The 13,492-nt window shown below is 40.7% G+C and overlaps 1 protein-coding gene across 3 annotated transcripts in view; it reads right to left on the bottom strand.

The window, feature by feature from the left end:
* Positions 1-13,492, bottom strand: part of ST6GALNAC3 (ST6 N-acetylgalactosaminide alpha-2,6-sialyltransferase 3) — a 535,567-nt gene that overhangs the window by 293,256 nt on the left and 228,819 nt on the right. For all 3 annotated transcript variants that reach the window (XM_030326302.2, XM_030326306.1, XM_030326308.1), the window contains exon 2: positions 9,334-9,528. In XM_030326302.2, the coding sequence (XP_030182162.1) occupies positions 9,334-9,528 (195 nt within the window). The remainder of the gene's footprint in view (positions 1-9,333; positions 9,529-13,492) is intronic.

Below are 13,492 nucleotides of genomic sequence, written 5' to 3'. Positions count from 1 at the left end.
AAGCATGAGTGGTGGGGGGAGGGGCAGAGAGAAAGGGAGGCACAGAACTTGAAGCAGGCTCCAGGCTCTGAGCTGTCAGCACTGAGTCCAACACAAGGCTCGAACCCACGAGCCGTGAGATCATGACCTGAGTTGAAGTAGGATGCTTAACCGACTGAGCCACCCTGGCGCCCCTGTTTTGTGTTTCTTTGCTTGTCGCAAGTGAATTTCAACTTCTAATAGGCCCCTTTCAAGTGTGTTAACACGGCAGTTGGCAAAATGGGCATTTATCTACCTAAGGTTTGATCATGAATAAAATTCCCTACATCTTCCTGGGGAACCAATTACTACACTGAAAACTGTGATAATGGATTTTTCATCAATAACGAATGTGATTTGTAAAGTGAAAATCAATCTATTTTGACTGATGATGCCTCGTAGCAATTGGGAAGATTTCATCTGAATGATTATAATAAAACTTTATGATTTATCAGTTGAGTAAGACTAGAAATTCAGTAAGTATTCAGTCTTGTCTGGCCATTTTCTGTCTTGACGACCTTGGGAAATTGTGACCTTCATTCTCCTCCCTCAAAAGAGCAAGCTAGTTTCTGAACATATGTCCCTGAGCAGGAAGATATACAGCATTGCATCTCTGTGGACACCTGAGCTGACTGATTGACTGACATCCATGTCCCCTCGTGCACAGCCTCCCTGCGTTTTGAAGTATGGATTTGGAAAGACAGCTCCTCTCATCCTGCAGGCAACACCTTGTTTAAAGATGAGCTTCAGAATGTTTGGCTGTGGTTCTTGTAAAATAACTATAAGCTGTAACATACGTATCAGCTAGGACTCCAGTTGCAAGTGACCAAATCAGCATAGTTCAAACCAGCACACATAAAAAGGAGGGATTTTATTAGCTTATATGCCCAAACCACAGAGGAAGGCAGAATGGCTTCAAGAACCACTGGTCTCAGCACTAGAGTATTTGTTCATGCCCCTGCTTTAGCCCTGTAACTGATTCCTGCTTCTCTCAGTGTCTTAGTCTCGTTCTCTCCAGGGAACACAGCCATTGCCACCTATAGAATCACCTCTCAACAGCTCTAAAACCAAAGGAGAGAGCACAGCATTACCCAGAAAAATAATAAAATCTGGGAAGAGTTCAAAATGGCTCATCTTGGGTCATGTGTTTATCTCTTGACCAATTACTTGGTTGGCTAATCACTAGCCTGAATTTTCTGCTCACCCTTCTCATCAGAAGGGAGGGATTATGATAGAGGGTAGACAAGCCCAAGAGATACCACATACACCTAACTGGCTAATCACATATTTTAAGCATTTTACTATCTAATATAACATATATGCATATAGTCTGTGTGCTTATATTTAAGAAAGTATATATTGTTCTGTAAGCATATGTGTGTGTGTATAGATTGCAAGCATGTAAATATATATATGTATGTGTTTTGTATATTTGTATATGTTGTTTCATGAATATGAATGTATGTATATAACGTATGTGTTACTGTTTTGCCAAGTATGGGTGTGGTTTTTCCCTTTTCAGGGATCCCATTTACATCCTAGATCATCATTAGCTAACGAAATTCATTTTCTATCTTTTATTCCCTACAATAAGTTGCATTCCAGGCAGAGTGGCCTACTTATTGTCCAGAGATGTGTCTCATTTCTTTCTCTGGAAAGTCAGAGGATCATGCAGGCCTATGGCAGTGCCTCAGGGACCTCTTGGGCATGGGATACCATGCCCATGTCAGGGAACACAGAAGGAAGCATTATTAGAAGAGACCCCATATATAGTTTTCAGGACAGCAGGACCACAGTAAGAGCACTCCAAGACTGGGTAACTAGGGGCGTCTCGGTGGCTCAGTGGGTTGAGGGTCTGACTCTTGGTTTTGGCTCAGGTCATGATCTCACGGCTTCGTGGGTTCAAGTCCCACATTGGGCTCTAGACTGGCAGCACGGAACCTGTTTGGAATTCTCTCTCCCTTTTTCTCTGCCTCTCTCTCACTTGTGCTGTCTCTGTCTCTCTCACAATAAATAAACTTAAAACAAAACAAAACGAAAAGACTGGGTAACTAGCCAAGCAAAATGAGGAGGTAAGAGATTAGCAACAAGGGTAATAGAATCTGAAAGAGATAAGAAATGGATCAGTGGAGTGTGAGGTAGAGGTGATGATCCACGCAGACCTTAGGAATTTACCTTGACTTTTGGTGTAGTACACTTGGCCAAATGGGAGTGGTAAGAGCTGAAGGAAAATGGACAGTGTCTGTTCAGAACTTTGAATCTTGCTCTTCTCCCCAACTCTGCTTTCTTTCCTCTCTCCAGCCCATCCAAATCCTTCTCCTACACCAAGAGCACAGTTATGTCTGTCCCTCCCATTCAGCACTGGAGTATAGGTGGCCTTGAGATGCAGACATTGTTTGGGAATTGCTATTTCACAACTGGACTGAGAAACAGAATCTCTTCTCCACTCAATATACATATGCCCTCATACTTAGGAAAAAGATGAATTATCTTAAAAATGATGAATCCAATATGCACATGCCAAATAAGTAATCTTTATGGTATGTTAATTTAGTTGTTTCCTTTTCTATAACAATTTGATAGTTGAAATTTCTTTTGCTTTATGATTACACAAATGTGAATATTCAGAATTTAATTAACAATTAAATTGATCAGATTTAAACTTTTGGAACATTCATTTGCATATAATTGCTCTCAATATACTTATGTAAAATCCAAAGCCTATATTCCCAAATATAGAAAGCCTATTCATGTCAGCTTTAGTTACATGTGTACATTTATTTGAATTTGTGGAGTGTGTGCTTTTATTGCCAAGAAAGTCAGCTATGTGCCTTAATTGTTGCTATAACCACAATTCAGGAAATTCTATTGCAACATCAATATGTTATGCACATCTTTAATTAGGCTAGTGCGGCCTGTCTGTCACAGCAACTGATCCTAAGTATTCTTATTTAGTCTACTTGAGGCTTTAAAATGTTCTCATTTTTAAAACAGGCATATTTCGGCCTCATTAAATTGTTAAGCAAATCAATATGCAGCCCTACAACTTGATCGCTATGTTCCAGAAATCCTGTTTCTCTCCACTTAGCACATCTTTAGGTACCTGAAAGAGCACTCTACCACAAATACCAGAAATCCTCTGCAGCTTTAGCATGCTATATTCTCTTATCAGACGTGAGGGAGACATCTGTCACCCCCACCAATCACCAGGAAGATCTGGCCGGGCATCCTATTGATTGCTAGAACTTGATTCTCTTATCTAGTAGTTAATGCAAATAAGTTGCAGGTTGCTTGCTCTGAGCAATGTCTTCACACCAGCTCACCCAACAAAAAAGGCAACACAATGACTAAATCCATGGTCTAGAAACTAAACAGAATCTAGCTTGAAGTTCATTTCCTTTCTCTTCCCTCAAAATCTGCCATGATTTCAAACAGGGAGAAACAATAGCTGCCTTGAAGCAAACCCTGTGGTACCTTAGGCTTTTATACCTTCTCTATCTGCCACAACTAATTAATTTAAAACAAATCATTAACATTTGCATCAAGGAGAAAGCAGAGTTCATAGGTTATTGCCAAGCATAGATAGGGATTTTTTGGAAACACTGGGTATCATATGCTTTCTAACCATGTCCAAGGTCAAATAATAATACAATAACTCTGCCATAATGCTGTAGGTGGGGTCCCCCAAAGTCAGTCTTATTAAAATGCAGAGTTGCTTTACTAACACAGTAAATGACGTGGAAGGGCAAATCTGAGCAGCTAGTGGGGCAGGAATTAAAGTGAGGTGGACGCAGGGGGAGTGTAGGGCCTACTACGACACTTAAATCTCCCTGGGTCCAAACTTCAGTTTGGCACTGCCTCATGGTTACTGTCAGATCACACGTAAGTATTGATGAGGAATTCTGGGTTCTGCAGCCAGCAAGGACTTTCAGAATTTCAGCACTCACCCTGTTTGTTGTAACTCATTTTACTTCCCTGCTTCTCAAGACTTCCCCTCCCCCAAAGATAAGAACTGCAGCCTGTACTGGGTAAGAAAGAGAAGGGCCAGGGGACAACGAAGGTGGTGGGGAGACAATCACCAACTGCATTATTTAGACTGTCATTGTTTTGCTAGGAAGGGTATTTTAATTCTTTCAATTTAACTTCACTAGAATAGTCTTCATAGTTTTCAAAACTTGCTTTCTTATGGGTCTAGATCAGGAAAAAAATACTCCAACAATTTAACAAGTGGGCACCTGGGGAGCTCAGTCTGTTGAGCGTACAACTCTTGATTTTAGCTCCTGTCATGATCTCATGGTTCACGGGTTCGAGGGATCAAGCCCTACATGGGGCTCTGTGCTACCACTGCAGAGCCTGCTTGGGATTCTCTCTCTCCCTCACTCCCTGCAAGCCCCTCCCTCGCTTGCACACATGCTCTCTCAAAATAAATAAATAACCTTAAAAAGAAATAAAAATAAAATATAAGCAAGTCCACCTGGTTATCTTTCCTGTATTCCTTGTACTTTTACCTCTTGTACTTCCCTTGAGAATAGGTCATTTAAGAACTAGGTGAATTGATAACATTAATCCAAGCTTGAAAAGAGTATAATTTATTCTCTGTGAGGCCTTCAGGACAGGCTGTCGCAGATTTCTAAGACTGCCTATACTTCTACTTGTGCCAAGCCAAAGGGACCAGAGTTCATCTTATTTTAAACATAACCAAAGAATCAGATTTTGCTCCCAAGTAATCCCGCTCTCCCCAATGTCCACTAAATCTACAAATTCTGCCATCCCACCCCCTCATTGTTTTAGACAGTATTGGAGAGATATTCTTTCTTGTAAACATTTTCACTCATAAAACTTTTGTTTAATGGTAGTGATGTCTGGTCTAGCTAAAGCATCAGCCAATAAAGCCATCATTAACAATAATCATGTTTGCAGATGTTCTAGGTCTGGAAATTATTGCTGGCATGTCTACATGTTTAAAAATTCTTGGAAGTCTGGTGGCTTCTAGAAAGCTTGTACTTTCTTCTGAGAAAACCTCAAGGACCAAGATATTAAAAATAAACACATCAGCTTGGTGACGACTTACTTAGCTAAGCCATGGCTATTGACCCTCCTCCAGATTAAAGTAGAGTGATCAGGAACATAGGAGTATGTAGCTACCTTTGAAGCAAGGTTTGAGGGTCACTATTGAAGCTGTTTGCACAGTAACATCAAGTGTACCACCCACCATTTAAGCTATGTTACTTTGGTTCTTGAAGACTTTTTCTTCCTTTATGTAATGCAAGCCTTATTTAAATGCAACCATCTCTGGGAAGGATTGCATCTGAAATCATTATTTGGTGAGGACCAGAATACAGAGCATCGGGGAGTAAGACTGAAGCCCAGACATGGGGGTGAGGGTGGGGTGGAATTGTGAGAAGGAAAGATGAAATCATGAAAAAGGAGGTAGGGAACCACAAAATTTTGTTTTCCTCCCAATGTAGCCTAAAATTGTTTGACTTTGGAGGAAAATCTGTCATTCTCTTTGGATGTTATTATATTATATTTCAACATCCATGCAAAATTTTTTGTTCATCACCTGCTCTCATGTTACAATATGGAACTTCTCTGTCTATCATGCACGTAAGTTACCCATATTATCTGTTTGTCTTTACGTAAGATGAAATTGCCTATTTCAAATATTTCTTGTTTTAGATAGTTTAATGCCCTAATGCTTCTTTTCAGTTACTTCTTGCTGTACATTAGGTGAGGTGCTCTGTGTGATTCTTGGTCAATAAATATCCTACCTGGGCTCAGAATATATTTTTAATTTTTAATATGAAATAGAAATGCATAAAAATGAAACAACATGAACACATACTTAATAAATAATTATAATGTGAACACCCACATAACTTCCAACTGGATCGAAAGACAGGATACTGTAAACATCCCAGCAACCCACACTGATCACAAACTGTCCGTCTCTCTCAGAGGTAACTGCTCTTCTCATTTCCACAATGATAATCTCCTTACCTTTTTTTTTCCTTTGTAGTTTTATCTCCTATATATGTCCCTAAGCATCATCATTTAGTTTTGCCTTTTCTTGTGATCTATAAATGGAATCACACTCTGTATTCTATTATTCTTGCATTTTTGCTCAAAATTGCTTGTGCAAGATTCACCCCTAGTGTCACACGTAGCTGCAGTTCCATCATTGCTGTTGCTGTGTGGTATTCCAGGGTATGCAGAGCGATTTTAAGCCATTGTCCTACAGAGAGACATTTCGGTTGCTACCAGGTTCTAGCTGTCATGAATAATGCTGCCCCACACGTGGTCCATGCCTCCTGGTGCCTATGCTCATGAGCGTCTCCCCTGAGTACATCAATGACTGGAAACACTGGGGCAAGGTGTGTGCAGATCTTCAACTTTACTCAAGAACAGGAAACTTTTTCCCAAAGTGGCTGTTCCAATTTATATTGCCCCTAGCAGTACATAAGAATTCCTGTTGTTCTATACCTCACCAACATCTGCTATTGTCAGGTTCTTAATTTTTTTACCAATCTGGCATTTATAATAACTTAGCTAGTTGATGTTGTCATGCTTACTTTCTGCATGTCAGAACTGGCATGTAAACCCTCCACGGCTTAAAAACTCTTTCCAGTAACTATGCTTCCTCCCAAGATAGAACCTCTGCAGGAGCAAAATAAATGATGAATATCCTTTAGTAAAGTCATTGTATTAAAAAACTAATACCAACAGGGGTGCCTGGGTGGCTCGGTTGGTTAAGTGTTGACTCTTGATTTTGGCTCAATCATGATTTCACGGTCATGAGATCGAGCCCCGCGTGTGGCTCTGTGCTGGGTGTGGAGGTTGCTTAAGATTTCCCTTTGCCCTCCTCTGTCTCTCAAAACTAAATAAATAAAATAAAATAAATTAAAAAAATAAAAACTATACCAACAGAATTTCAAAGGGTAGCCTGGTTGATGTGGTTAATTAAATATCTGCATCCTCAGGTCAGTTTTCCAGTAACAGTCCAAAATCCAATATATATAATATATATCTGTTTATATATATATATATATATATATATATATATATATCTGTATATATATATATATCTGTATATATATATGTATATATATGTATATATATATATCTGTATATATATATAATTTATTTTTTTTTTTTTACTTATTTATTAAGAGAAAGAATGTGTGCACATGCCCGTGCAGGAGCAGGGAAGGGACAGAGAGAGAGAGAGAGAGAGAGAATCTTTTTCTTTTTTTAATTTTTTTTTAATGTTTATTTATTTTGACAGAGAGAGAGAGACAGAGAGACAGAGCATGGCGGGGGGAGGGGCAGAGAGAGAGGGAGCCAGAATCTGAAGCAGGCTCCAGGCTCTGAGCTGTCAGCACAGAGCCTGACGTGGGGCTTGAACCCACAGACCGTGAGATCATGACCTGAGCTGAAGTCAGATGCTCAACTGACTGAACCACCCAGGCGCCCCGGGAGACAGAATCTTAAGCAGGATCCATGCTCAGGTGGAGCTCGACATGGGGTTCAATCTTACAACCTTGAGATCACGACCCCAGCTAAAATCAAAAGTTGGATGCTAAAGTGAGCCACGCAGGTGCCCCGAATCCATTAATATTTGGATAAATGAAAGGGTCTTTAACATTTGGTGGGATTTCCCTCACAAGAGTAATTCATAAGACACTTTTTTCACATGTTTCATTTTCTACCTGTGATAGGCACCTGTGAAATGACCAACACAATCCAGTAGTTATAGAATATTCAATGACAGCCAAAATTGAAAGTACCAAAAGACAAGAGTGACACAAACTATTCTCTAAGAGATACATTTTTATATAGGTAATCGATTTATTAGGACACTCAACAAATTCAAGCAATGGACACTTTTTAAAAAATTGATTTAAAACCAATTAAAGGTTAAACATCAAGCAAAACTCCTAAGAATTTATATGTTATTAATGGTGCCTTTTTCTTTTTACTATCAAGGTCTAATAAAAAGCCTGTAAACCCTGCAGATACAGAAAAAATTTTCAAAGAATCAAATTAGCCAGAAGCAGTGACTCAGGTATGATATTGCCTACACAAGACGACAGACCAAGCCAGCATTCAGTGTCCCTCCCCGGATGCTAAGAATAACTCTCAGGACAGTAGCAGCATTCTACACCTAAGTTTCCTCTCTAGTATTTTTTTTTAATTTTTTTTAACCTTTATTTATTTTTGAGAGAGAGAGAGAGACAGAGCATGAGCAGGGGAGGAACAGAGAGAGAAGGAGACACAGAATACAAAGCAGGCTCCAGGCTCTGAGCTGTCAGCACAGAGCCCGACGTGGGGCACAAACCCAAGAACTGCGAGATCATGACCTGGGCCGAAGTTGAACGCTTAACCCACAGAGCCACCCAGGAGCCCCTCCTCTCTAGTATTTTTACAAAATGACCTGTCAATGGGATCTGATCTAAAACTCTCCCCAGTGACACAGACATACTGATGACTTATACCCTTGTCACCAACAATCAAACAGGCTTGGATTCTGCATCTAGGAATAGTAACCTCACATTTACCGCACTCCATAGAAACAAATAGTAAAAACAATGTCATTAACCACTTCTATACACTTCACACATTTTGGGAGGTTCTTTACTTCGCTCTAAAATGCAAATTCTTTACTCCGCTCTAAAATGCAAATCTTGGCTTGCAAAAGTGCTACTAGAAAAGCGTAGCATACTTTCTAGTCCATATACCTCCATCCTCTCCTGTGCTACCGACTGGCTACAAAGATTTAGAGGTTCAGTGATTACAGGATTTAAATGATGTTAACCCCTTTAAATTTGGCAACTCTTTAAATCCCATTATCTCGGCAACCACAGAGAATTTTAAAATCAGCTTGGCCTTTCTAGCTCCAGGTCTAAGGATTACAGAGTTTTAAAGAATATAAATGCTTCTCTGCCGTTCTACAAAGAGCTGTCCCCAACAAGTTGACCTCCAGGAAATAAAGCCAGCCAGTTCTCCAGCTGGTAATTGCTGACCAGAGTTTTGCAATAGAAAGAGATGGATGTTAAAACACCAGGAAAACAAGTAATTGCCTCCTCAACTCCACATGAAGCTAGACAATCAGAAGATTTGATGTAGGAGGGGCAGCAGACATTAGACATGTGTATGTCACAATGTCTAAGAATGAGAAAACAGAAGATGTCAGGGACCCAAAGAAGCTTGGAGAGGCAGAGGGAGTAAGTTCAGTGATTGGAAACCATCTTGCTCCTAAAGAAAAACTGTTACCATGGATATCCACAAATCCTAGGAAACCCTCTGAGGTCTTACCTCTTGTGTTCTCACATTTATGTATCCATAGTGAGTTCGAAGGGGCCGCCTATATGTGTAGGAGAATGGTATCCATTTTGTGCCAGGCTGTCCAAAGCAGTTTAGCAGCAGTGGGAAATTCACTTCATTTACAAGGCGCACAACCAGCAGGAAGAGGAACGCTGCTATGAAGCTCACTGCAATCATAGACTTTCTCTACAAGACATTAAAAAGAAGAAGAATGAATGAATGAATGAATGAATGATTATCAACCAAAAGTAGTCACAGAGGGAGATTCCTTTATCTCCCTCTCTTTTTCTTTCAAAGGGATAAAAGGACTGTGTCATTTAGGAGATTTCATTTGGAGACAGAATTTAATCATTTGGTGACCAGTTTGCTTTAGCCAGCCTCTGAGAACAAGCAGAGAAGCCTTCTTAGATTATCTTTCCATTCCATTCCTACCCTTCCTTACTTCCCCACATTCCTCGACAACTTCTATTCAATTTTCGAAACGCAAATCAGACATTCCCAACTGTAGGAAACCCTTCCTAACTGCTGCATCCCCTCCCACCACCATCCCTTTACCCCAACCTGTCTAACCTAACAGAGTCCTGCACTCCCATACCTTGAAGGCACGTCTATGGTTGCACAGTTTTCACTGCATAATTATTTATATGACTTTTCCTCCATCTAATTGCGAGTTCCTAGAGAACCAGAATATACTGTCATACTGATCTCTGGATCCCAGGTCCATAACACACTGCCTTACATATTGTAGGCACCCACGAAACATTTGAGTGAATGAATAAATGGATTTTTCCCATCCTTGTAGACAAATTATCAGCAATTACTTTATTTCTATATCTAGCACCCGCTACAGGCAGGAAGCTGCCTGTGCTGTGAAAGACTATGCAAAAGTTAAGACTCAAAAAGCTAACAATAAAAGTAGGAAAAAAATCCATGCGAAGCACCTTAAGAACATCCCCCTTAATGGGTTGCCATGGAACAAGAACGAGAGCAAATGCATCTGACTGGGGTGGGGAAAGCAGAGATGTATTTGAGATTGAGCTGGATAAAATGCATGAATTTTAATCAGTAGAGATATGTGAGTGAAGCTTTCTAGGTAGAGGGAAGACAGCAAGGAGGCAAGAAAACATGGGGTGATTCATAGCTACACAGAACTTTGTCTTCCTGGGGCACAGAGGATGAGAAAAGGCTGGAAACAACAAATGATAACTTTAGGGACTGCCTACAACACCAAGCTGAGAAGTCTATCGAGGGTGGTAGGTGATAGAAACCAAAGGAGGTTTTGTTTGTTGCTTGTTTAATTATAATTATAATTATAACTGTTATAAGTTATAATCAAATGTCACTGTTTAAAATGTTTTGAAGCAGGGAGGAACTAAAGACAGACAGCAATGAGTTAGGAGGCTATTCTGACTGGCTAGGACAAAAGTAATGAGGGATGGAAACTAGAGCAGTGGCAAGGGGAGTACAAAGGTAGAAAAAATATGAGAAACTCAACGTAGGTGGTAAGCAGAGAACATGGCTCCTGATTGGATAGAGGTGAGATGGAGAATTTTGAGTCCAGGTTACTACAAGAATACTGGTCATATTAGGAGAAACCAGAGTGGTCAGAGTAAGAAATGATTTAGAAGGGTACGAAATGATTTAAAAACCCTGGGCTTCCTAAGTCCTAGTTTTTATCCAGATGGTGGGTCACCTGAATGGAGCCATCCAGGAGTCAGGTGGAGGGTCAGGTCTAGAGCAAGAAGAAAGAGCAGGGCAGAGGGCAGATGTCAGGAACAGCCATGCCTTGAAGTCCAGGGTGAAGACACAATCAGAGATTCCTCCACAAAGCTGGGATTGGCCCTCAATTCTTCTTCAAACTTAAGGGAAGCCAAATAGCTATCCAGGAATGACCTGATGTATGTTGTCGTGTTTCCAGCTTATCACTTCTTAGTGAATAAACTTCGTTTTGCTCTTCACAGAATGTCCCAAAGTAGAAAAGAAACCCAAAGCCGCCCCCTGTTCCTCCCTGGCCATGATCACAGTCTCTGCAAGGACAGGAGACTAAAGCCCCCAGAAGTCAGAGACCCCAAAGGAAGTCTTAGCTCTTGCTCAGCTCCGTAATTTGTAAAAGCCCCGTCCTTCTGTCTAGCCAGCCTAATTTTCCAATCACCTACAAGTCCCTTGAGTTCTGCCTCCTCAAAACCCCTTATCTCACCACTAACTACCACAGCCTTACCTCATTTAACCTTCTAATCATGAAAAACTGTTTTAATTTGCTCCTCTGTGGAATCATTATGTCCACAACATTGCAATGTGTCAAGGTAACAGCTTAAATGAGGTGATGGATCTTACAAGTTTAAAGGGACATAGACCAGAACAGATGGCTAAATAAAAGCAAAGGGGCCAGTCACCCATTAAGTAAACAGGTAAGAACCTTTTTTATCGCCATCCGGTAGCTTGTTGCAAAACAGCAGTTTTCTTTGAAGGAGACCCAGATGGGATTTGTGTCTTTGTCTATTCCAAAGCCCTGCGTGGCTCTCTGGTTCTACTGGTTGCTGCACTACATTGCATGGATGGGGGTTTGGGGACAAAGGTACAGAGGGCCTTTCTGAATTCACAGATCTCGCATAGCCATACATACATAATGCATACATGAGAGGAAAATAAATCAACCATTTTGAGAGCAACTTCAAAATGGACGAGATCACAGTTGTAAAAGCCTGCTCCCTAGTAATCCCTGTCTGCCTCCCATGTTTCACCAAAGGGAACCAAGTAATGAGCACAGAGAGGATAAGGGGAGCAAATGGAGAGTGGAAGCCAGACAGACTCCTCTGTGCTTGACCTGGAATCATATTCTGCGGTGGGCAGAGAGGTGTTCCTTTCATAGCTCAGGCTTTGCCTGGACCTGATTCTTTGCCTTTCTTTCTGTTTCAACATTCTTATTTAACATGAAAGCATTCTCATAGTGCTGATATAAAACCACCCTGAAATTTCACTAGAAAAGGTATAATTTCAAACACATCCTGTACTCCAGACAGCAAGGACAGCAGGACACAGCATTGATGTGCATCCTTCTAGCAGTCATTCCTGCCAAATCGTGACCTTGAGCTCTAGCAATTACAATAAAAACCGTGGATGAGGCTTTTTAAAGTCTACCACACCAGAAGGCAGTGAGAATGTGTGTGTGTGGTGGGGGGTAGGGGAGGGATGGGGAGTTGGGGAAGTAACAAAATACAAATGTGTATGATATATATGAATGTATTTATTCCTTCAAGTCACATGCACTCATTGGGCCCATATTCTGTGTAGATTTGGTGAGGTGCTGAAAAGGAGAAATAAAACCATAAAAGACAGACCATGCTTCAAGCTTCCAGAGAGATACACCTTAGAGCAGCTGGCAAGTAAACAGAAATGTGTAATGTCACCTATCAAATGAGGTAGTGGAGGTACACACAGGGCACTGCGCCAGCCCAGAGGAAGTGGGAAGGGTTGTGGGTGGGACAATTCAGGGAATACTTGTTTGGGGAGGCAGTATTCAAATGGAGTCCTGAAGAATGAGGAGGAGTTAGACAAGTGGAGATGGGAAGGGCATTCCAGCAGAGGGAACAGCATAGACTAAGGCCTTAAATTGGTCAGAAATTTGCAAATCTCTTGGTAAAAAGAACACACAGACTGTACGTGGGGGAAGATGATGGTAGGGAAGCAGACAGGGTGCAAACCATAACACAAAATATAGTAAGCCAGATACACTCAGTCAGATGCAATTATCTGCCCCATCCATCTTAACATTAGGACAATGAAAGGATAAATGCATAAAAGTGCTATGCTTTATAATTCTAAATATTCTTCACATCTTATTTGAAATTGCCATCCACGTTGCCTTGTTTCCAGTAACTTAAGTTTATTCCATCAGTGGCTTGTTCTAGCAATTGTTTCAAGTCCATCAACACTCAGACAAGGAGAAGACTTTTTTATATGTGTTCTAGGTCTAACAGTCTGTGTATGGAAGTGATCACTGCTGCCCTGCTGAAGTAATCAGAGCCTCTCCTAGATCCAACAGCCAGCAACTAGGTGAGAAAAAACAACAGTAAGTACTCATCAAGTTTATAATGTGTAAAACTCACTCTGACAAACTCTTCATACTGCAAAAACTGGCATTACATTTAAT

Source organism: Lynx canadensis, chromosome C1, assembly GCF_007474595.2.
Source record: "Lynx canadensis isolate LIC74 chromosome C1, mLynCan4.pri.v2, whole genome shotgun sequence".
In the NCBI taxonomy this organism is placed as follows: Eukaryota; Metazoa; Chordata; class Mammalia; order Carnivora; family Felidae; genus Lynx; species Lynx canadensis.
Note: the sequence above shows the minus strand (reverse complement) of the source record. Positions and strands in the feature narration are given on the sequence as shown.